The following is a 25,754-nucleotide window of genomic DNA, read 5'->3' as shown; positions in this document are numbered from 1 at the left end:
TTTAACAGATCCTTAAATCATCTTAACACAAGATTAAAACTTTTTAACTGACATGCTGCAAAACAAAGTTTAGGTGAACCCTTACATAAAGCTCCTTCCCAAACTGGGTCTTCACAAGATTATCTTATCATGCAACATTTCACTTACAGCAAAACACAATACAAACCAGTCTGGTATAAAGCAGTTTAATCCCATGACTCAATTTCTCTTGCAGAACAGTCCATCTTTACTTCTCCTGCATTCACGTTGCCTCTGCCTCTGTAATTCTAGGAAACACAACAGGTCCTAGTTTAGAATTATTAATACTTTCAATCATTTAATGGTAAGTCACCACAAAACAATCTCAACTTTCTGCATGCACCTATCTCAATGTAATCTGAACACTCAGGAAGTCTTCATCATTAATCTCCTATATGCATGGACTTTTTTACCCTGGTGCAAAATTACTGCAGTTTAGCCAACCTCAGATTTTATCACATGTGGGAATAACACTTCCCACAGTTTACATTTCAACTTCTTTTCTTACCCAACACAAATCAGTTCATACAATTGTGGGGAAAAAAACTTCCTTTTCCACTACATACTACAGAATGACTGTGTGCATTACCTTCCCAGTAATGCAAATCCTTTTCATCTGGAAAAAGAATAAAGCTCAGTAATCTCTAAGACTGCCTCAAAATAATCATATAAGATCCTCCAATAGATTCCTCTTTCAAATTCATAATTTGATTATCAAATGGACTTATCAGGAAAAATGGGGCTGATTATAAATGAAGAGTTTCTGTCAGACTGATATGTGAAGAGCTCATAATAATTAGAACCTCACATTCTTCAACTCAAGGAGGTGGTGCACTGCATGTATGTGATACTAAGGGTAGCATTCCCAAAGCAAGCAGACAGATTTCACACAAAAATCTCTTCTGTTCTGGACAAAGAGCCACAGTCAAATTTGGTTACTCAGAGATTGTGAAGGCCACGGATGGACTTGGACCTAGAAATTATGGATTTGATGAAATGCTGGGAGACACTAAAAGGCTGGAGACGTGCATTTGGAAGCAATCTAGTGAGATCCACCTCTGAAAGCAATTTAGCAAAAAAGCAAAAATAAAGTGTCCTTGAACTAGAGTATTTCTTGTAGAATATGTAAGAAAGATCCACTGAGTGAAGAGTTACTCTGCAAGAAAAGGTTTGTGCAAACATACACAACAGCTGTAATGTGAGGCTGAGAGTTTGAGAAGGAAGCAATGTTTGTGTATCTGACATCCCATGAAATTCCCATACCCCCAGAAAAATGATCTAGTAAAGGGACTAGCCAGCCAGGTAAAACACCCAAACCATCCAAAGCTTTCAATAACTACCATATGGGAAAAGATAATTAATGAAAGGAAGATGAGAGCTTGAAGTGAAGCTTCAGACATTGTGTAAGCACTGAGAGCAGTTATTTCTACTATGGTCTCAAAGTACTATGTAACACCTGGAAGCAACTGATCTGTGATAAAGTTCTTATGGAATCAAGACATGAAGGAAAAGCTTTCAATTTCAAATAGGAGTAAGCACAGAATCTGAAATTAGTAACAGCAAGAGACTAGAAGGTTTCTCCCCATAACAGATATGAAGAATTTTGACAGAGACCAGACCAGGGCATTTACCTAACTATAATTAACTGAAGTGTTCAATCAACTGAGTTGCTTGACTAAGTGATTCATAACAAGCAGTAACTGTATAATCAGGAACTATTTGCTCCCACCATACACGTGTAGCACAGAAATTTGTGAACTATAGCTTTTGTTTATGTTTGCATGAATGTTTTCTTCCAGAGGAATCCTGACTTTATAGATCGACTGCAGCAGCTAGTAAGGGGCCACACTGTAACAGCCCAAGTCAGGCAGCTTGTCTGAAATTAGTTTCAGTAATAGTGAATTCTTTGAAGATGCGCAACTAAGTAAAGGGACATAAATACAGTCAGAACAGTTTCAGTGGCTTTACTGGATATATACCACTAAAGACAGTTTTAAACGGTCTCAGACAAAGTTCTAATAGCCAGGACTTTCAATTAATTTCCAGACCTACCTTTTGGGTATTAACTGGGAGTCGTCCTCCTTCAGTCTCAAAAGCAACTTCTGTCAACCAAACAGGAACTTCCTGCTGAGCCTATGCAATTAGGAAAACCAATTCAGAGACTTTGACTGCTTTACCAATTCAGATCAAGAGTTCCATAAGTGCACCCAAAATGTCACAGTTGTTCAGTACATTCAAATGAAATCTTAAAGAACAGAAAAAGTTCAGCACTAAGATCTGAAACTTACATCTGAAAGCACTTTAATTAGAGGTTGTGCAAGATGACCATCTGAATTGTTATCAAAGAAGCCAACCGCTTTCCCTGTATTTCCACAACGACCAGTTCGCCCAATTCGGTGTACATACTCTTCGATGGTGGAAGGAAGATCAAAATTAATGACATGCTGAACGTTTTCAATGTCCAGACCTCTTGCTGCCACTGAGGTTGCCACAAGAACTGGACATTTTCCAGAACGAAAATCCTGAAGTGCTATTTCTCGCTCTCTCTGTTCTCTATCTCTAGAAAAAAAGCAAGGTTGAGAATAGGTATCTCTAGAATTCACAGTATTATTTATGATACAATTTAAATGGTTCATGGAAAGAAGCTCATGGGGGGGGGGGGGGGGGGGAATAGGGACAATGGATGCAAAACAAAAAAAGACCCAAATAACTCATACACTGCCCAGTTTAGGTTTTCTGCATTTTTAACTGAAGAACAGCAAGACAGAGCAACTGTTTAAACTTAAGTCTCTAGAGAAACTGACATTTTTTAAAAGAACTGGAGATAATTATGCATCAAACTCACTACCTCTCCAAAACAATCCACTTGCTTAACTGATTACAATTTCCTAGAGCTTTGTAGCAGGGAGCCAGAATAGCAAAGACAAAGTCTACACAGCCCCCTGCACAGGCCACTTTTCAGATATACTAAAAAAACTGTGGCCAGTCAACAGTACGGAATTTGTCTTCTGTTTATCATTGCAACAAGAAAACTAGATTTGCTCTGGTGTTTCCATGTTTGAAGACTATTTACAAATTATCCAGTATTGAACTACAGTGGATCAGAAATCACTCACGTTCTTTACTGTCCAGGTAAGAAAACAAATTAGTAAGCTAACCAGTGCTCTTCAGGATCTTAACATGGGATATTTAGTGACATCTGGTATGCTAAGCTACATTACACAGATATGGCCACTACTCCAGAGAACAGTAATTTTACCTTTGTGAGTTGAAGTTAGGACAGTTACTCAGAAACCAGTAACATTCATGACAGTTCAATAGATTCCACTGAACCAGTTATTCTACATATACCTCAATTCACACTACAGTAATTTTACAGAGATGTATTAAGAACTTCCTCTCACACAAGGGGGTTGTCGGTTAGCAATTCAGGCTCACCAAGAATGAAAGGCCAGATCTTCTAAAGAGCTATACGGCTTTCACACACCTACAAATCCAACAGCCACAGGATATACACAAACATCCTGCATCTGCTAAGATCCTTTTAGCCCTTCTTCAACCTTGATATTCTGGTGTCTGTCAGAACACATGGCAAGCTAAACTACACAGATATGGCCAAATGTGAGTCCTCAACAAAAGTTCTTTTTCACTTTAAAAATACCTACCCATGGATACTAGTGGCTGGTATATTTTCTTGACAAAGAAAGCAAGCAATGAAGTCTGCTTTTTTCTTTGTGTCCACAAAGACCAGAGTTCGTTCATTACCTATGTTGAACAAAAGTTTGAAGCCATTGTAGTTTGAATCATGACACAATTTTCACTATTTAGAGTAATCTTATCTATATTGACACCTAATGCTTATTTATATTAACACCTAATACAGGCACACATTTTGAATAAAGTCTTCTAAGTATGACTGCAATTTTTTTCCCTATTCTGAGCTAAATAAGTTCAATCCATCAATTTCTGTATCAACAGAGAAACTGAGTGAAGACACATACATTGTTTTTCTCCGCAATAAAAAGAGAAAATGAAAACTGTTCCCTGCAACATGCATGCATTTCTTTTCTACAGCATGTGGCTCAAAGCAGTACATTATCCTGAGCACTGAACAGCAAGACTCCACAGACCATTTTTTGATTCCAAACTCACATTCAGTCTTCAGCATTAAAACAAGACATACAAAACAAATATGGAAAAATCCTAGACACTAATAAAACACAGGCCCAAACATTCACACAATAATTTTAACACCCCTGTAATCATGAGATAGTATCCCCAGATGCTTAAGTATTGTAGCTGATCATATAAAGCAGAAAGCCATCTGGAAGGTTGTCTAATAGTACTTAATAGAGATGAATGATTGACAAATACTTGGCATTAGATTAGATTCAATTATATTTACAAGTCCTTTCCAACCCAAACTAGCCTATGACTATGAAATACCCCTACACAAATATGCCTAAAAACCTGCAGCTCCCCAGTTCTGCTTCAAGCTTCATCAACAGTCTTGTAAAGCATGCAACACACAACAAAATCATACAGCCATGACACAATTTTAAAGCCAAGCAAGTTTGAATTCTCTGGTGAACAACTGGCATTAAGTAAAGTTACCTATGCTGTGCAGAATTTCTATCAGTTTATCCCTCTTGAAATACTGAGAAACTTGAAGAATATTTTGCTGAACATCACTACATGCTCCACCCGCATGTCCAACAACAACAAATAAAAAATCAGTTTTCAAAAATTCACAAGCTAGCCTGAAAAAGAGATAAAATTGAACAACATGAAAAATCTTATGTAGTTATTCTTGCTTTAAAAGCATCTATTTTCATTTATGCTTAAGCAACATTCACAAATAATATTTTTATCTTCCATTTAGTGAGGAACAATACAAGTAGTCTTATATACATTTTAAAAAAGCCAGAAGAGTCTGCATAGTTTGGTCCAGTACACAAACCACACACTGGACTGTGTAAAGTGTGACCAGCAGGTCAAGGGATTCTACTCTGCCTTTTAAGACCTCAACTGGAGTATTGCATCCAGCTGTGGCATCTTCAGCAGAAGACAGACATGTCAGAAGATTCAGAGAGGCCACAATGATGGTCAGAGGACTGCACCCGCTCTCCTCTGAATATAAACAGAGAGTTGAGGAGTGGGGATTATTAAGCCTGGAATGACCTTATTACAGCCTTCCAGTACTAGAGGGGGTTTACAAAAAAGAGAAATCATCTACAGAGGCTGATAGGACAGGACAAGTACAGGCAGGACAGAGAATGGATCCCAATTAGACCTGGAGGTAAAGACCTGGGGGTGCTCGTGGATGAGGGGCAGGACAAGACCCAGCAAGGTGCAGTTGCAGCCCAGAAAGCCAACTGTGCCCCGGGCTACATCCAAAGCAATGCGGCTGGCAGGGGCAGGGAGGCAGTTCTGCCCCTCTGCTCTGATATTGTGAGATCCGACCCCACCTGTGTTCAGCTCCGGGATCCCCAGCGTAAGAAAGATGTGGACCTGCTGGAATGAATTCACGGAAGCCACTAACCTGGTAACACACCAAAGCACCTCTCTCCTACCAAGACAGACTGCAAGAGGGATTGTTCAGCCTGGGGAAGAGAAGGCCTCAGGGAGACCCTGGAGCAGCCTTCTAGGGTAAGCAGCTATAAAGTACTTAGTTGCTACCTGTGATTAAACCACAGCCTTTTAGTGGAAGATATAAAGCCTCAAATGCTAAATTAAAGTTCTCCAGTCAACTAGAAAAATGCATGGTTCCCTCAACTCACATGTACATAAAGAGCTTCAACTAACAGATCAAAGGTCTATGTAACGACAGAAACAAGTTCAGGTGTAAAACCAAATGTTATGTTAAACCTGATTATATTCACTTAACAGAAATGCAGAACGATCTGAACCCAAGAGGTCCAAAGAGCGCACCTCTGTGTCCAACACTACCAAAATATTATACTGTTTCAAGTTCTCCTGGTAGCACAGTATGGGGAAATCATTAGCTTTCCTGACTTCAGCACCAGGAAAGCATTACATCCAGGAATTAACTGACTCCAGAAAACAAGGGTTTTCACACTCTAAAATGTGAACTTTACCTTTAGGCATTTCAGTTTCAAAAGGTTACAAGAATGACAGGGGCAAAAAAAAAAACAAAAACCTCAAAGCTGCACCAGGAGAGGCTTAGACCAGCTAAGGTCTAAGGAAAAAAGAATCTTCCTTGAAAGAGTTTCCAAGCATTGGACCAAGTTGGCCTGGAAGGCAGTGGCATCACCACCCAAAAAGGTAGTTAGAAGATATGCATATGTGGCACTTGGGGCATTAGTTTAGTAGTTCACTTGCTGGGTTGCTGGGTTAATGGTTAGACTTTATCAGCTTATGGGTCTTTTCCAACCTAAATGCTTCTAGGACTCTTATGTTATTACGCACTTCCAAACCACGATCCAAGCACCCATGTTTTCGAAGTCTTCCACCAGCACTTGTAAATACTGCAGGACTGACAGTAAAAAGGTAGGTCTGTTGGGTTTTTTCATTTAACAGAAGCAGACAGTAAATATCTTCAACAAGGAGCTCAAGGAATCTCTTTTCAGTCACTGGTAGTTACAGTACTCTTGATTCATCTCCCAGTATGCAAGAAAAATACATAGCAAAACAAAAGCATGAGCAAAACCACGATGATAAAAACAGACCTAAAAGGGACCCAGATTCTTCTTTCAAACCCAAAACCTGAGTGAATCAGAGCACACTGTCTGTGTCACAGGAAGATATACACACCTGGTCTTTCCCCAGGATACACTGGCAAGTGAGACCACAATCTTGAAGAAACAAGTAAACACATGGAATGAACACAAACCATATTTGTGTACAGTATCATCTGAATGCCCGACCACCAGCTAAGCAAACAAGGTCATTTTTAGTTCACTACAAGATTATTCTTCCACACAAAGAACCATATGAAAAAAGTCTGGACAAGGAACCAAAGCCACAACAAGTGAGTCCTGCTTTAAGAAAGGTGATACATTTCCACATCAGTGGTCAGCACTACCTGACTGAATGGGAGAAAGCAGTCCACTCCCCTCTTTCTTTCAGGACAGCAAGCTACTGAGAAGTATTTTCTCCCTGCCTCAAAAAAGATATTTCAGACTTTTTGAAACCAAAGAAAATTGTCAGGATTTGACTCACTGCATTACCAACACTCTTAACAGTATCCTACAACAGAATTCATCAAAACTGTTTGCAGTGCTGTGACTGAAGTTTGAAGAGTTTTCTGATTTAACAGTGAATATTTAGGTGTTGAGGTCTCAAAAAGCAGAAGTAGTACTAAGAAGTTTCCATCTGCTGGGAATTAGTTGTTTTGTTCTGTTAGTCAGCAACCATACCATCTGTTGAAGACTGCTCCCTTAAGTGAGAGGAACTTTAAAGTTAATGAGTAGTAAACACTTAAGATGTATCATAAACCTATCTGTAGAAGCTTTAAAACTATTGAAAATAAACACCAATTATCTAAGTAAGAATTAAGTACTATGAATGCTGTTAAGTTGAGCAGTAACTGCTATGTCTCATTAGTCAATGGTGTTATCAGCAACATCACTGGTTTTCAGCTTGCAGAGATGCGGTGGGGGAGGAATAAGAAACCAACGGGGGGAACGTGAGGACTTCTGCAGAAATAGCATTTAAAAGCATTGAGAAAACTTTTCTAAATTGCTTAGGAGTCCCCACCTAAATTAAGTAGTTAATGTTTTAGAGTACCTGCTTAAATTAAGCAATAAATATTAATATCGTAGCTTTCAGTGTTTTCAAGCCTTTAAAAATAAGAGAGTTCTTAACTCTTCAGATATTTAGTTCTATACATCTTCAGATTTATTTCTATTTTTATTCTACTCACCTCTGAACTTCTTCAGGGAAAGTGGCACTAAACATTAGTGTTTGGCGTTTCTCTTTTTGTGGCATGTCTGGGAAAGACACCAACTTCTTCATATCTGCACCAAAACCCATATCAAGCATGCGGTCTGCTTCATCTAGCACCAAATATTTCACATTATGCAAGCCAATCTGCAAGTATTTCAGTCAAAGAAAAACACTATTGGTTCACTGACAGTATGCACTTGCAAAATACCCTAATTGCCAAAATTCACCTTTTACTTCTTTCTTTAGAGTTAATAAAAAGTAAAAGTTATCACAATTTGTTTACATCTAAACCTCTACTTAGCCTTTTAATCAGCACAAATTCACACACCACGGTGCTTCAGAACTTGGTTTAGCAATGCAAACCAGAGCTTAGAGACCAACTATAATTCAGCCCATCTCTTTTTGAATTATGTCTGAGTTTTCTCAGATTCTCTCATAACCCTCAAAGATTCCCAAAAACCTTTATTTTTCTGAAAAAGAATTACATCAGAAAGCATTACTAAGACTATTACAACTTCACCACTGCTGAACAAGACTATCACTTTTGACTAAAAGCCTGACAACTGCAGAAAACTCATCTCCAGTTTACTACCAAGTGTTTTTCCAAAATCTGTTTGTTCAGTGAATATCACTGAACAAACACGAAGAAATTTGAATATGATTTTATAATGACTGGGGAAAAAAAAATTCAAATATAGTACTATATAACCTGGAGCTTTTTGTATTTTGGATCAGTATGAAAATAGTGTGAGACAGCTAAAAAGCCACTGCAGCAAAACAAACAGGACACCAAGTGAAGATCTATTACAGAATATGCCACAAGAACTACGTGAAAGTGTTCCAGGTACTTAAGCTATAAAATTTTATTGCCATGACCACTGCAGCCACTTTGATTCAGACAGATATTATCCAGCTGTCTCTGAAAAGAACTGAAGGAGGCTACTCCTTCAAAAACTTCAAGGAATTCAGACAGTTAACATAAACATCACTTATATTTCAGTGCCTGTACTGATAGAGCCACTGAAAGCCAATCTCTTCTTCCATTAATTTAAAAGAACCAAAAACAGTATTTTGTCTTTTAGTTAAGGGTATTTAAGGAATTCAGATGAAGTGTTAAGATGTTACCTTTCCTCTTCCAATGATGTCTAGAAGCCTTCCTGGAGTGGCACACAGTATATTACAGCCTTGCTTTACCTGACGAATCGAATAGTCTGTCTGCGTACCTCCATAGATCACAACAGGCCTTATACAAGTTCTATCGTGTAGAAAAGGTTTGGATTAAGTATGTAAGTATGCAAACAGTATTGTTTCATCAAAATTCATATAAAATAATCAGATCTACCACAAATCAGTTTAAGAGTGGTTTAACTCCTTCACCATACAGCTCAGTCCAAAAAGAGTGCTCAAAACCAGAAACCCACACTGAGTAAGCTTACAGTTCCCCACACACTACGTAACAGAGGCTGCCCAAGTGGCTTGCTAGGAACACACACTTGATTTGGCCTGCATTCTCCCCTCTCTTCAACTGAGTCCTACTAACAGTAATAGTCAAAAGAGTGTTAAGACTTTATACAGCATCCTCAGAGAAAGCAAAACCACCACTACAGATGCCTCTAGAGCTTCAGAAGGAATCTCTGCAGACTTTAAAAGGGGCAAAACAATAAATACACACATTGGCCATACACAGTGTGTGACTCAAGGATTAGACAGCAAATCCACCCAAAGACTAATACTACTCTGTGCTCTTCCCACCATGCATTTTTGTTAGATCTCTAGTAGATACTCTTCTGTACAAAACCACTTCTCTAAGCAACACCTACCTTATGCAGCTCTGAATCATGCTTACACGCTCATCTTTATCATCTTCTGCTAAGATCTTTACATGCATACAATAAGTATTCTCACACACAAATTCAAATGGTCTTTTACTAAAGATACTAATTCAGTTTCATATGCAACAATGGTAATCAGATAAATGTGGTAAATTTTTACCAAAGTTAAACACAATTTTTCACAAAGCTTTTGTCAAGAATAGACATTCCCTCTGGAATCCCATAATTTCAGTATTTATCCATCATTAGTTGTCCGATTCCCGACTGTTTGGATGGCCTGGAAAGGCCCGGGGTGGCCTTGGGGCAGCCCGCGTTTCAAAGGACGAGAAGAGGCTTCAGTTCTTTTCTCGGTCTCGGTGTTTATTAATTGTTTATCTAAAAGATTTTCTCTCGGCCCGACAGAGGTCTGCTCAGCAGCCAGCCATGAGCACACTCCCCTCCCTCTGGGCGGTCACCTATCTTTATACCCAAAGTTACGTACACAATATTTATCATTTTTCCCCAATACCTTTCACCCTTATTGACCAGTGCACTTTTAGTAATGACCAATCCCAAAGTGCCACCATCACCACAGAAGATGGAGGAGAAGAAGGACAGGACACGCCCCAATTCCTCCATCTTACTTCTCTAAACCCCCCTGTACAGAAATCCTAAACCCTGTGTTTCACTCTCTAACTAATCCCTTCACCATTCACTCCGGTGAAATCCTCCTATCCTCATACAGGTGTCGTCTCCTGTGTAGGATCAAAGTCCAGCCACCAGACACTTCTGGCAACATTCCAGGACTCCCGAGCCCCCCAAGGGTGGTCTCGGTGACTCGGCACCTCAGTCCTGAGGTGCTGAGATCCCACAATTAGTGTACATATATATTTCATATTCCTATTTGCAAATAAATCAAAGGGCCTAAGATCATAAATCTCAACTGTGGAATACGCAAGCTCTTCTTTAGACACTACAGATTCACATCCTGATACTGTTTAACTTATTCTCATTTTTACTACAAATCAGCTGTAAGAGAAACTTTCTAGATTCAAGTATTATTTTATGATGAAATCATCTGTATCTAGTTTAAAAACAGCATAACAAACAGAATCAGCTACTAAGTTATATAACGGTTTTAGAGATTAAGAAGCTGCTCTTAAGAACTTATTTAGTAAGTAGATAGGCAAACACGATCTTTCTTCCTGAAGGCAGACAGCCTCCAAGTGTAAGTTTGCTTGAATAAAAGCAAGTGCGATTTATCCCACCAGATTCTGCAGTGATGATGCTCTGCATTTCACCTCCAAACAATAACAAACCATTATATAACACAGATTTAGCTCTCTTCTGTACTGGTAAAACCTATTACTTAGTAAAAAGATTAATGACAAATCTAGTACAAATGTACTCTCACACAACATTCAAGGACTTAGCGAGAAGTTTAGATCTCTTGCTCTGTTTTGAAAGCTCAAAGAGTTTCTTTGAGCTATGACGTATCTAAGACCAGAAACATCAGGAGTAGGAGTAATTAGAAACCATCACTGGAAATTAATTAAAGCCCATAACACTCACTTCCATTTTGCCAAGATGAAAGTAAAGCAAGTATAAATGACGTAAGACAAGCTAAAAAGTTCCTTCATATAGAATATATCTAGTGCAGGTAGCTCAGTGTGCAGCTGCAGTGCATGCTGCAGACTGATCTCTGGGTGGCAAGAAATTGCTGGAGCCCACGCAAAAGACCAGGAACCAGTGTTGACCCTTTACTTAACAAAGGCCACATCCACCTGCATCACTAGCCAGGTCATCTGACGCTCAGACTCCGCAGGAGCAAATAACTTAGTAAAAAGACCTCAAAATATTACGTATATAAACTGTGAGCATATAAGAAAGCCCTGTGATTCCATTGTTCAGGGGTCCCTTCAGGAGACGCTCTGAGCTGTTACAGGTTGCTGCAAAACAATGAAATTACTTGAAGTAAACAGAGGTCTGAGATTCTGCTACGGGAAACCTGGGGTCGCATCAGTGAGGAAACCTCATCTGACTCTGAGTGGTGTGTGTAGAAGTTAAGCTGGGCAGCAAGCAGCTCAGTAGAGCCACCTGCTGCAAAGGGAATTTGGTCCCAACAGTTGAAGTCCCTGGTGGTGTCAGAGTGACTGTCGGAGTGGCTCCTGAAAGGTCAGACAGGAAAACTTCGTTAGCAAGTCTTCTAAGACACTTCACTTTTCTCATCAGTGATAAGCTAAACACTTATGTCCTCTTCAAGGTGGAGTAAGCCTTCCATCCACCCACCTCAGTATCAGAAAGATTAGGCACTTAAATCCCTCGTGGTATAGTAAGAAACCTGCTAAACTGTACTATAATCTGAACTCAAGTGTTTGTAATTTGATGGGCACAAAAAAAAACTTCAAGTATTTATGAAAAATAAATTTCAAGCAAAGTAATCATCAATACCAGGCAACAGTGCAAACGCTTACCCATACACGAACTTCCTTGCTTCTAGGAAGATCTGATTTATCAGTTCTCTAGTTGGGGCAGTAATAATACATTCCGGCTCTTGCTGCTCTTTAAAGCTGCTGGCAGTTACACCATCCCTCATCATCTGGGCCACAACTGGTACAAGAAATGCTGCCTGGGGGGGGGGGGGGGGGAAACCACAGCAGTATTTGGGCTGTTTAAGATTAAAAGCTTTCATCAGTCCCATAAAAATCTGTGTATCAATCTTAAAGCTTGAGTGATAGTAATCGCAATGATCAAGAACATCAGACTGCAGAAGGATAGACCTAAATGCACAAGAGAACATTCAACCTTGTTAATCAGTACAAAAGTAGATCTCTGGATCTTAACAGTCCAGTAACACAGGAACACAATCATGCAGTGGCTTACCTTCCATACAGTTCCATACACTGATTACATACCCTGATAATTAAGTAACCCAAGACCAAAACCTACTAGAATGGCAGATGAGTTTGCAACACAGCTACACCACAACAGCACATTTACTTCCAGATAAGCCCAGATAACCACAAACCTGCATCTGTACAAAACCATTCAGAATATTTAGAGCACAGACTCCGGATGTTTCCCCTTCTGCAAACAGAAGAGGTCTTTCAAAAGAACTAGCGAGCTACCTTAAAACAAAACTAAGATTCCACACTAAACTAAACAGCAAAAAGTTACATTCATAACCAAACAACCACATCCATCAGCTGTCAGTTGTTACATTTTGGTACGTTAGTTTAAAAAGCTGAGACAATTTTCAGCTTAGTATCAACTCTCAGCAGTGTTCCATGATTAAAAGCAAAAAACCATGACAGGTGCACATCAGATTTCATCAAACCAAGTATGACAAACCTGCACACCACAGTTACACTGAAGCGTTAAGTTTGAAAAAAAACCAACAAAACACATGCAAAACTCATCCACACATCACAGAAAAATAAAGAAACAAACAAACATGCACACAAAACAAAAACAGTTTCTAGGACTGCCTGCCTATACTTCTGAATTCACATCTGTATCTCTGAAGGCTGGCCTGCTGTACTAAGATACTAGTTTACTAAAATAAAGGATGATAAAGGCCAAAATGTGACAACCCTATCATCATTCATATCTGTACCTGATACCTGACACTGCTGTGCAAGTGAAATTTCTGGACAACAAGCAGTCAAGCATGTGAGATGTGGAAGAGTTAGGCATCCCTCTGAAAGCTCATGATCAAATACTGTCAGTAGAATAAATACTGCACAAAATGCTTACAGTTTTTCCTGATCCTGTCTGGGCACATGCCATTAAATCCCGTCCCGCCAGTATAATAGGGATGCTGTACTTCTGCACTGGAGTAGGTTTAGAGTACCCGGCTTTAGCAATGTTCACAGTTAAAGTATGACACATGTTCGTGTCTGCAAAACTCTGCAAGAAAAAATTATTTATAGTTATTACACAATCACAGAACGCATGAAGTTTAAAATCCAAAATGCTTACTGTATGATAGAGACATCCAAATACTAAAGTGTGTTAGTAGTAGTAGTAGTAGTCTCACCAGTCATTAACACTGCCAAGGCTCCAAAAGGTAAAAGCCCCAAAGGTCCCTAGAATCTGCTCATGCTAGCAATTCAAGTAACACTGTCTGTGGGACAGTGAATGTTATGAACGCTTTCAGCTGGTCTTATTAGTTTTAAGAGAGAATTGCTCAGAAGTCATATACCTAGATTCAAGCAAGTAAAATCACATAGCACGCTATGAAAAAAACCTAATCTGTAACTTCTGAAATCTGTAACTTAATTTCATGTAGGAGTTACACATGGTCTCTGTACCACAACCAGTAAGGGTAGCTAAAACAACATTCCTAGCCAGGACCAAAAAGCAACACAGGTGACAAAAATCAGTTTAACTTCAGTGAGACCACCTTTCTCAAGATGGATGGGGAGAACACCTCTGCATCTTCTCTTTCAACAAAGGTACTACTAACCCCTCTCCACTTCTCTCCTCATTCTTTTCCCTAAAAAGAACTTTTGCCTTTTTAAACTGGCCACCCATTATAGATAAACTAAGTTATATGTTAAACAATGAACTGCAAGCGCAGAGAACAGGGCTACAAATAACTTTTAAAAAACCCCTCTATCTAAACACATACTACCCCAACAGATGTTCATTTACATTTTTGAAGATCCCTCAGCAATTGATATTGATATCTGATTGATTGATTGATATCTGATTGATATCAATTGATATTGATTGATATCAATTGATATTGATTGATATCTGATAGCTTCAGAAAGCTAATTATACCAGCCTGGCCAGAAACTGTTGCCAAAGACCTCTTTGTTTCGGTATCTAAACTGGTATTCTTCCACAATTTAATGACTATTCTTACAATATATCCAGTATTACTTTCTCTGGACCACTTATGTAGTTTGTTAGTTACTCTGAATTCAAATTTTTATCTTTCAAATGGGGAGCACCTCCTTCCAATATCGCACTATCTGCAAGATTTGATATTTTTTATTGCAGCTATTTTCATTAGCTGCAAATATTGAACCCACTACACATCATTGTAAATCATGCTTCACATAAACTGGTAATAACCAGTTCACTAACCATTAATGCTGCTGGAGGGTCCAGTCCTGACACTTCAACAACATTTTCATCATACTTGTCAAAATTCATTCCTGTCTGGTAACGTGCAAAGATGGCTTGTTCATCATCAGGTGGAGGAGGGGGCACATACGTCACCTTTGGACCTTAAGAACACAACCACTTAAGTTCAAAAACGATATAAGGAGAAGTTAAAATAAAACTATTTTAAGTATGAAGCTACTGAAGTTAAGTTCAGTGAAATGTCATCTGGATTTCCCTCCATTTTTCCCATTTTCACCTCCATATGAAGTCAGTCTTGTAAAGCATTCATGTCTCACACTCACTCAAGGACCCCACTTTCAAGAGATACTCACAAAAATTAAATTAGGCTCTCCATCATCATCCAGACACATGCTCTTAGAACACAAGGAAGGACATGCTTCCCACACAACAAATTACTCTTTCTGAAAAACCCTCTTTCCACAGATAGATACAACTGTTGCATACCACTGCCCAGAACACTTTTTAACACACTAATACTTTACACTATAGTAATGAAAAAGAATTACTGTTCTGTGTTAAGGATGCAGTTATGTCCACTATAAGCACTAGCATACTGCCTCTGTAAAGATTTAAATTCCTAAAAATCATTATTTGAACTGAAAACCTGAAACATTAGTTGAACTGAGTCAAACACAGGCAAATCAATTGTTCTTCAGATATTAAGTATCACTTCTGGACTAACCAGGACTAGGTATACTAACTGGACTAGGTATACTAACCACTGGATCACAGAATGGCGTGAGTTGGAAGGAACCTTGAAGATCATCCATTTCCAACCCCCAGGATGGACATCATCTTCCCCTAGACCATACTGCTCAAAGCCCAACTGAATGTGGCCTTGAACACTTCCAGGGAGAAATCCAGAGAAACACTTCCAGAGAAATCCACACGCTCTCTGGTCAACCTGTTCCAATGCTTCACTGCAACTCACCCTCTGAGTAAAGAGCCATTTAGCCATCTTTTCTACAATGAAGTTTCTTATGGTTATCACACAAAATGTTCTTACATGGAGAATATCAGCCATCCACTGACCATTACACTGGTTTAATCCCATTCCTAATTTGAATTATGGTACTTCTGTGAATAATATATTACTATGCTCTAGGTAGGACAACATACATAGCCAGGTACAGCAGCATCAATGGCAGAAGAATACAGCAGGACTACAGGGGAAAAATCCCTAGCAAACAACAAAAAAACCCCAAAAATTAAAACAAAATTAAATAAGGAGTAAGTGACCTGTCAGAGCTATACACCGTACTTTTCAGCACTGACAATAAAATATTTCCTCTTACAGAGGATAGAAGAGTAGAAGTCTAGATCAAATCTTTCAAAATTTAGCAAGTTTTTTAAGGCTTACTTTCACCTTTGGGGTCAGCATCTCCCCTTCACCATGCATTAACCAGCCTCAGCATGACAAAGAAAAAGATTATGTAACATTACAGCTTTGAAAAGCCAGTAACTAAAATACAAATGAGTTACAAACATGTCTTTCCAGGCACACAACCAAGATACCTAGCATTTGCAGATAGTTCTTAACAGGAAGAAAAATTAGTGACAGTATCTGCCAGAATTAAGAAGGAACTGCTTTGTCATTGATCACCAATGAGGAAATCCATACAGCTCACCCCTGCCACTAAAAAGCCTCACCTGCACCATCTGTGAGTATTCCTCTTTCTCTAGAATCAGGAGTTCCAGACTGAGGTACGTCCCTTTGCCTACCTCTACCACCTGTAAGTAACAGATATGTAGCACGTAGAGGGTATAAAATTAGTATCATGAAATACTAAAATTGAAGCCAGTACTATTTACTCCAACAAATCTGCAGAGCAACAGTCCCAACAACAACTTCATTAACTCCAACTTGTATTGTATACAATATTTTACATTGTCCCAACCTATACTGCACTATACCCAGTAATATTCATTTTTTAAAGACATCATTCATATTCCACAACACAGCTGAAGAACAGAACCAGTAGTAGTAGTTCTCAATTCCCCATGCTAGTTCTCATGGAGCAAAAAAAACCCAGGAAGATCACCAAACATACACCGTACCCATACAAACCACTCCGTATGAAAAAAACACCAAACCATCAAGCTTATTCTCACCTTGTCCAAAGCCACCACGAAATCCTTTAAACCCTCTGTTTTGTGTACTAGCACCATCTACAGCGTTGCGTTCTTGAAAACCTGCAACAATACAGCACAGCACACAGTAACTCACTGTGCATCAGCACATCAAGTGCCTTTCACCCGGATGAAGAGAATTCACTTCAACATTTTCACTCCTGACTGCTCATTCTCAGGGAACAAGAAAATCCACAAAGAATGGCAAGTGTATGCTGCCATCATACAAACCTGTCAACAAACTTACACTCACCTTGTCCAAATCCTTTAAAGCCTCTGTTTTGTGTAACGGCATCTTCTTCAATTCCTTCTTGAAAACCTGCAGCACAGCACACAAATCACTGATTGCCTATTTCTGATGTGCAGATCAAGCCCCTTATTTCTGGTAATTGTTCTTCTCAGTCCTTATTTTATTCATGTAAAAAGTGCAAAATAACAAAGTGATTCTCCTAAATATCTGAATAAAGAAAGATACTTTTTTGCCAGAAAGCATTTAGCTGTTCTATCATAATGTAAAAATAAAGAGCATCATCTTGTACAGGAACCATGAAGATCTCCTAGCACAGCATCTGTGGCTTCCTCTCCACCAATGCCTGGTGTATACCAGTCAGTTTGGTTTTTCCACACCAACAAATAAAAACTACATCTTAAAGGTGACATGTAAGAGACAGTACCTTAAGTATCCATAAATACAAGAGACATTAAACTTGCTAGCAAGTTACTTCACAATTGCTGCTAGAGAGTCTACAGCAAAATGGCTCGTCACCAATGCCCTGCATCAACGTGCTGCTGTTCTGCTTAGTCAAGTCTAGCATTCCCCTCCCACAACAGGCTTCAGTCAAAAAGGTGGGAAAATGGTCTTAATTTTTTTGAAAGAATAGAAACTGTGCTGGTAAAAAAGCAAATTGTTTATTAACAGAAATTAATTGCTATCATGTATTAAAGATGCTGTTTTATGTCCTCAATGAGTATTACCACAAGGCCTCTGCAACACTTACTAAAAACAATTACTTGAACCAAATATAGTCGAATCAATTGTTATTCTGACACGAAGGAGCACTTCTGAAATGCACAGAAATGACAGAATGGTTTGGGTTGGAAGGGATCTTAAAGGTCACCTAGTTACAACCTCCCTGCTATGGGCAGGGTTGCCACCTACTAGAACATCACATTGCTCAAAGTCCCAACCAAGCGAAAAATTAGCTACACTCCCACAACTCACCAATGAGGAAATCTGTACAGTTCACCCCCACTACTAAAAAGTCTCACCTGCACCGTCTGTTAGAGTTCCTCTCTCTCTAAAGCTGAGAGTTCCAGACTGAGGTATACCTCTTTGTCCATCTTTGGTACCTGTAATACACAGGTGCAAATGGTGTATAAAATTACAGAAATCACAGAATCAGCTAGGTTGGAAAGGACCTTTGAGGTCATCAAGTTTAACCTATGACTGAACACAACCTCATCAACAAAACCAGGACACTGAGTGCCAGGTCCAGGCTTTTCCTAACATCTCCAGGGACAGTAACTCCACCACCTCCCTGGCAGCTCATTACAACGCTTCATCACTCTTTCTGTGAAGAACTTCTTTGTGATGTCCTGCCTAAACCTCCCCTGGTGCAGTTTAAGACCATTTCCTCTTGTCTAGTCACTAGCTGCTTGGGAAAACAGGCCAACCCCCACCTGGCTACAACCTCCCTTCAGGCAGTTTAGAGAGTGATAAGGTCTCTCCTAAGCCTCCTTTTCTCCAGCCTAAACACACCCAGCTCCCTCCACTGCTCCCTGTAGGACCTGTGCTCCAGACTCTTCATCAGCCCTGTTGCCCTTCCTTGGACTTGCTCCAGCATCTCAAGGTCCTTCCTAAACTGAGGAAACTGGGCCAGTACTCAAGGTGCAGGCTAACCAGTACCAAGTATGAGGGACAACCACAGCCCTGGCCCTCCTGGACACACTACTGCTGATCCAGATCAGGATGCCATTTGCCTTCTTGACCACGCTGGTTGATGTCTAGCTGGCTGTTCAGTACCCCAGGTCTCTTTCTGCCTGTCTGCTGTCCAGTCACTTTGCCTCATCCTGTAGTGCTGCAGGGCACTGTTGTGACCCAAGGGCAGGATCCAGCACCTGGACTTGTGCAGCGTATCACTAGATGCACTGGGAAAGCCCATCAATCCAGCCTGTTTGGGTCCCTCTGCACAGCCTTCCTGCACTCCAGCAGATCAACGTACACACCCAACTTAATGTCATTTGCAAATTTGCTAACGGTAGATTAATCTCCTCATCCCGATCATCAGTAAAGATATTAATCAGGACTGGGCCAAACACAGATTCTGGGGGACACAAGTGACTGACTGCTCACCAACTGGATGCAGCACCATTCACAACTCTGTGGGTCCAGCTGGCCAGCCAGTTCTTAAGCCAGCACACGACAAGCCATGAACTGACAGCTTTTCCAGGTATATGCTATGGGAGATAGTGTCAAAGGCTTAGCAAAGTCCCAGCACACAACATCCACAGCATTCCCCTCATCCACTAGGCGGGTCACTTGGTCACAAAAGGAGATCACATTGGTCAGGCAGGACATGCCACTCCAACATCCACACTGGCTGGGTCTGATCCCTTGGCTGTACTGTATGTGCCATATAATCACACTCAAGATGATCTGTTCCATAACCCTGTTAGGCACCAAGGGCTGCCTGACAGGCCTGTAGTTCCCCAGATGTGATGAGAAGCTGTCCTTCATACACTCCAAGAAGCTCCTAGATTCCGTCTTCCCCACTGTGCTGAGCTCCCAGGTTTTGGTAGGTTTGGTAGGTTAAAATCTCCTACATGAACAAGGGCTTAAAGATCTTGAAATATCCTCCAGCTGCTTACACAATAATTCATCCATCTCTTCCTCCTAGTTAGGCGGTCTGTAAGACACCCACCACAATGTCAGCCTTGTTGGTCCTTTGCTGATCCTTGCCCATAGGCACACAACTTTATCATCATTAATCATACATTCTGTAGTGTTGAGACTCTCTCTAAAATACAAAGTGAACCCTCCACCTCTTCTCCCTTGCCACTCCCTTCTGAAGAGCAAGCAGACATCCACTGCAACACTCTAGTTGGGTAAGTCATCCCATCACATTTCCATGATGGCTGCTACGTTACAGTTTCTCTCCTGTACAACGTTTTCCAGCTCCTCTTGTTACCAATGCTGCATGCATCTGTGTGCATGCACTTCAGCTGGGCTGGTTTCACTGCTGACTCTGGCTTATCACCCTTAGCCTCCTCTCTAGAAAGCCTGGTTTCATCTGCTTCCCCCTTCAAACCTATTTTAAAGCCCCCTCAATCAGCCCTGCCAACTCTGGCCTAGAATTCTTGTTAGACAGATGGACCCTATGCGACCCAAACAGGCCTGCTGCTGTGAAAACTGCCCCATGATCATAAAAACCAAAATCTGCTGACAGCACCAGCCCTTAATCCAGTTACTGATAATGCGGTTCTCCTATTCCTTTCATCATTCATCTCTGCTACTGAAGGATGACAGGAGAGCATCACCTGTGCTCCTGTCCCATGAACCAGCTGAGCTAGAGCCTTGAAGTCATCTTAAAATGCACTGGTGCCCTTCCTATCAAGCTCATAACTGCAGACTTGGACAACCAGCAGTGGGTAACAACCAGAGGGCTCAAGAGGTTAACAGAATCTCCTGGTGATATCCTGTAGCTAGGCCCCAGGTAGGCAGCAGACTTTCCCTCTGGGGTGGGCCCAGTGAACAGACAGGGCCTTCAGTTCCCTTTAGAAAGGAGTCACCTACTATAACCACCTTTCCTTTCTTCTTAAGACCTGAGGCTGCAATCCATCTGACAGAGTAAGTACAACTACATGACTCTCCAGACAGATTTTTTTTCTTTTGTATCATCTGCCTGACCCTCTAGATCTAGGGTCTCATACCTATTCTGTAAGAGCACCTGGGAAAGCAGAGGGGGTTGGGAGGGAGCTCTTTACTCCCCCCCATCTACTATGTCTCCTCCTCCTGCCTGGCAGCAAGAGGGGCAGAACTCATCTTACAGTTGGAAGGGCGTTACTCCCCCACTCTATTTCTCTTTTGCTTCCTTGAATACTCCTTAGGCCCTTCCACCTCTTAAGCTCTGCCCTCAGACACAGTAAATCACCTACCTGCTTACACCATAGACAAGGGTTTTTTGCATCATCCTCTGGTACTAACACCAGGCTCAGACACCCCCTGCTGCAGCCAGTGGCCAGGACACTTTCTTCCCTCTTGGGGGAGCTCTGTCTAGGTTAGCAAACCCTTGCTGGTGGCAGCAACAGCCACCACTTTTGACCACTTGTAAATCAGTACTGGATCTAGTAAACAGGGGGTGGGGGGAGAACAACAACAAAAAAAAACCACAGCTGAAATATCACACCAACCTAACACACAACCCATCACCAGGACAATGGCTGTGCCCCACCTGCACTAACTGCCACAAACTGCCACACCACAGGTCCCTGTTGTGCCACACCCTCACTGCCCTGCCATGCACCTGTTACCTGCCATGCTACACCCTCTCTGAGGGGCCACACCTCAGTTCGCCCACTCCTGGTCACTAGTGCCACTAGAGCATCTTAAATCACGTGCAAATGGCCTAAACACTGCCCCTCGCTCCTGAACAGCTGGCACAGATGGGGGGGGTAGCTGCTTGATCAGCTCTTCTAAATCACACACTAGTATCATGAAATGGTACAACTAAAGCCAGCTATTTGCTCCAACAGAGAAATCTGCAGAGAAACAGTGCCAACAACATATTAACTCCAACTTATACTGTACTATACCCAAAAATATTCATTTTTTAAAAAGACCATTGCTATTCCACAACACAGCTGAAGAACAGAACCAGTAGTAGTAGTTCTCAATTCCCCATGCTAGTTCTCATGGAGCAAAAAAAAAAACCCAGGAAGATCACCAAACATACATCGTACCCATACAAACCACTCCGTATGAGAAAAACACCAAACCATCAAGCTTACTCTCACCTTGTCCAAAGCCACCACGAAATCCTTTAAACCCTCTGTTTTGTGTACTAGCACCATCTACAGCGTTGCGTTCTTGAAAACCTGCAACAATACAGCACAGCACACAGTAACTCACTGTGCATCAGCACATCAAGTGCCTTTCACCCGGATGAAGAGAATTCACTTCAACATTTTCACTCCTGACTGCTCATTCTCAGGGAACAAGAAAATCCACAAAGAATGGCAAGTGTATGCTGCCATCAAACAAACCAGTCAATGCAACAAACTTACCCTGTCCAAAGGCACCGCGAAATCCTTTAAACCCTCTGTTTTGTGTAACAGCATCTTCTCCATTTCCTGCTTGAAAACCTGCAGCACAACATAACACAAAGTAACACAGTTTGCTCAATTTCGCATGTACAGATCAAATGCCATTTATCTGGATGAGGAACAGAAGCCATTTTACTGATTTCACCTTTGTACTGGTAGTTCTTAGGGAGAAAAGAAAACCCAGGAAGATCACCAAACATACACTGTACCCATACAAACCACTCCGTATGAAAAAACACCAAACTTACTGTCACCTTGTCCAAAACCACCACGAAATCCTTTAAACCCTCTGTTTTGTGTACTAGCACCATCTACAGTGTTGCGTTCTTGAAAACCTGCAACAATACAGCACAGCACACAGTAACTCACTGTGCATCAGCACATCAAGTGCCTTTCACCTGGATGAAGAAAATTCATGTCAACACTTTCACTCCTGACTGCTCACTCTCTGGGAACGAGCAAAGCCAGAAAGAAATGCCAGTGAATGCTGGCATCATACAAACCATACAACTTAATGCTCACCTTGTCCAAATCCTTTAAAGCCTCTGTTTTTTGTAATGGCATCTTCTTCAATTCCTTCTTGAAAACCTGCAGCACAGCATAGCACACAATCACTGATGTTTGCCTAATTCTAATGTGCAGGTCAAGCCCCTCATATCTGGTAATTGTTCTTCTCAGTCCTTGTCTAATGATTTCACAAGAACTTCAATATACAACTGAGTGACTTGCCTAAACATGTGAAAAAAATGAAGACAAGATGTACTTTTTGCCAAGAAGTCTAACAGGAAACAGTACTGCTCTCCTGTACAATTTCAAAAAATAAATCAAACATTAGGTCATTAAGTATTTGACTTTACATGTGTATATGCTAATCAAGCCACAAACTTCAACTCTTCAGTAAGCAGGCAGATCAATTAAGACTTCTGGTTCAAGGGCAACTGACAGCATTTGTCCCTCCACAGTTTTCTTAACCGATACTATAAAGTGGCAATGCCAGTTGCTGCCTGCTATGAAGTGAGAACTTGAAAACATGTCTTTCAGATCTGCAGAGTTCTATTTTTTATTACTCAGAGCCACCTATTCAGTCAGCAATAAGTATGTAGTGTATTTTTTTATTTTTAATTTCCTTAGTCATTCTTCTGAGAAAAGAAATTAACACATGCATATGTATAAACGTAAGCCATACACATAACCAAGGTATTCCTCATTTTAGACTTAAGTTCAGGTGTTATCTAAGGCCCAAACAATCACCTTGGATCATTTACTCCTTAGTCCTTATTTTTCAGCTGAACACCTATTCTATCATATTGTAATGACAAAGAGCATCATCTGATACAGTCATGATGCAGATACACCATCAAGTTCTCCTAGCACAGCATCTGCAGCTTCTCTGCCACCAAAGCTTGGTGTGTATACCAGTATGTCAGTCAGTCTGGTTCTTCCACATCAGTTAGAGACAAAAAAAATTACACCTTAAGGCCTCATATACAAATGACAGCATTCCAAGCATCCTTAAATACAACACATCTTAAATACAGCTTACCAGTTACTTCATAATTGCTGCTGGAGAGCCTACAGCAAAACTGCTTGACATTAGTGCCCTGCACCAAATAAGCCTAGCATTCACCCACCATAACAGGGTTCAACAAAAAGGATGGTACAGAATTTTTTCAAAGAATCAACTGTGCTGTGTTTGACTCGGATAGAGCCAATTTCCTTCACAGCAGCTGGCACGGGGCTGTGCCCTGGATTTGCTGGAAACAGTACTGATAATAAAAGGGACGTTTTCAGCTAGAGCTGAGCAGTGCTCACACTGAATTGAGGCCTTTTCTGCCCCTCACATGAGCACGCCAGCAAGAAGGGGTGAAGGTGCACAAGACAGGATGGGACAGAGCCAGGAAAGCTGATCCCACCCCATGCGGCATCAAGCTTAGCATATAAATCCAGGAAAAGAAGAAAGAAGAGGAGGGCATTTGGAGTGATGGCATTTGACTTCCCAAGCCACGGTCACGCACGACAGAACTCTAATTTCATGGAGCTGAACCTGCCTGCTGATTGAAAGTGGTGAATGGCAAAATTTAATGTATCACACACAATCAGCCATTAGAAATTCAACTACTACTGGAAGTTACCTTTGGCTGCAAAATTTCTTCCTCTGCCAAAACTACTCACTGGCTGATGCTGTGAGTTCACAAATTCATCAGTACCTACAATTAGAAAAAAATGTAGGTTAAAATTCAAATTTTAAGTTAAAATTCAAACCTATCTTTGCCTCTTTAGTAGTTATATGTTACTATATATTTGTAGTAAATAAAGAAGCACTGCCAGTCCAAAATGAAGCCTAATCATTATGTTATCGATATAATTTGATGCTGCTATTCCATGGGGGTCCCATGAAAATATCACAATAATATTGTATTTTCCTTTAATCCTGTACAATCCTCAAGGGACCAACTCTTCCAAACATCAGTAAAGTCAAAAGTGCCTTTCACATACCAAATGAGTCTACACTTGAATTAAAGACAGGTGAGGTGTCATTTGGTCTCTCAAGCAAGCTAACCTGCAGAAAGACAAAAGGCACAACAACATGACGACTTCAGGCCTAACAAAGCACGTAAATACAAACACAGCTACTAAATCATGCGCTGGAAATAAGCTGCCCCCTGCATCTTCTGAAAGATGCACTTCACGCTAAATGGCATACTGGTTGCATCTGAAACTTACCAAAAGTCACATTATACAGAGCTGACATGTCGAGCTCACTTAAGCACGTAACAATCTCTAGTATCCGAACAAAACAGCAGCAAGAAAACTGCTAGTGGAGAGAAAAACTCCTGTCTTCGGTAACAATGAGCTCCTGTGGCTGCCTACCATAGTTCCAAACATCCCAACGCCGCTGCCCAGCATCCACTCAGGCTGCAGGGACAAGGGCTGGAGGAAAGAAAACTTAGAGAAACAAACATACTCCATCGCCACAGCTGCCCCTTCCACTCGTACCTTCTCAAGGGATGGCAGCAACGCTTCATCCCCTATCTCCGCATTCCAGTCTTCCTCCATGACGCTGCGCCCTGCCAGATCTGCCTGCAGGAGACAGAACACATCAGCGCCCGCCTCTCGCCCGGCTTCGGAGCGTACCGCCAAAGAACACAAAATGGCGACCCGCACCGAGGCTCGCCGACGCCTGCGGGCGGGCGGGAGTGAGCGCGCTCGGCCCAGGCGCTGCGCTGGTGGGGATGGAAGAGGTGAGGGTCCAGCCGCGAAAAAGCCCCCTGCTTCCCTCAGGGCAGCCCCTCTCCTACCTCCGTCCCACGGCCGCCAGCACTGTGCGCCGACAGAAGATGGCGGCTAACGCCGAGAGCCCTCACTGCGGCCACATGTGCGCTGCCGCCACGTCAAGTGCCGCGCCCGACGGCCAATGGGCGCGCG

The 25,754-nt window shown here is 41.2% G+C and overlaps 1 protein-coding gene across 3 annotated transcripts; it reads right to left on the bottom strand.

Moving 5' to 3' along the window:
* On the bottom strand, nt 1-25,754 carry DDX4 (DEAD-box helicase 4). 3 transcript variants are annotated; one of them, XM_074533068.1, is made up of 23 exons: nt 25,628-25,719; nt 25,494-25,552; nt 25,326-25,409; nt 24,825-24,888; nt 24,461-24,535; nt 22,851-22,916; nt 22,577-22,663; nt 22,290-22,367; nt 22,020-22,100; nt 18,276-18,356; nt 17,260-17,325; nt 16,989-17,069; nt 16,527-16,607; nt 14,835-14,977; nt 13,494-13,646; nt 12,212-12,366; nt 9,052-9,181; nt 7,904-8,070; nt 4,633-4,778; nt 3,684-3,783; nt 2,307-2,577; nt 2,071-2,151; nt 1-266 (listed from the first exon to the last, which is right to left on the bottom strand). In XM_074533068.1, the coding sequence occupies exons 3-23, from the start codon at nt 25,383-25,385 to the stop codon at nt 186-188; spliced, it is 2,247 nt and encodes a 748-aa protein (XP_074389169.1). In that variant the 5' UTR covers nt 25,386-25,409; nt 25,494-25,552; nt 25,628-25,719; the 3' UTR covers nt 1-185. The 3 variants fall into 3 exon arrangements, with proteins under 3 accessions (XP_074389169.1, XP_074389168.1, XP_074389170.1); XM_074533067.1 differs by lacking the exon at nt 25,494-25,552 and having other exon boundaries at nt 25,628-25,754; XM_074533069.1 differs by lacking the exon at nt 25,494-25,552 and having other exon boundaries at nt 22,583-22,663; nt 25,628-25,754.

This window comes from Zonotrichia albicollis, chromosome Z, assembly GCF_047830755.1.
Source record: "Zonotrichia albicollis isolate bZonAlb1 chromosome Z, bZonAlb1.hap1, whole genome shotgun sequence".
Lineage (NCBI taxonomy): Eukaryota > Metazoa > Chordata > Aves > Passeriformes > Passerellidae > Zonotrichia > Zonotrichia albicollis.
Note: the sequence above shows the minus strand (reverse complement) of the source record. Positions and strands in the feature narration are given on the sequence as shown.

Coding starts and splice junctions, on each gene's coding strand:
- DDX4 (XM_074533067.1), bottom strand. CDS start 25,385: ATGGAGGAAGACTGGAATGCGGAGATAGGGGATGAAGCGTTGCTGCCA. Junction 18,357..22,019: donor TCGTGGTGGCTTTGGACAAG/GTGAGAGTAAGC, acceptor TGTGTATTACAG/GTACCAAAGATGGACAAAGA. Junction 14,978..16,526: donor AATACTCACAGATGGTGCAG/GTGAGGCTTTTT, acceptor TGTGTTCTTAAG/GTCCAAAGGTGACGTATGTG.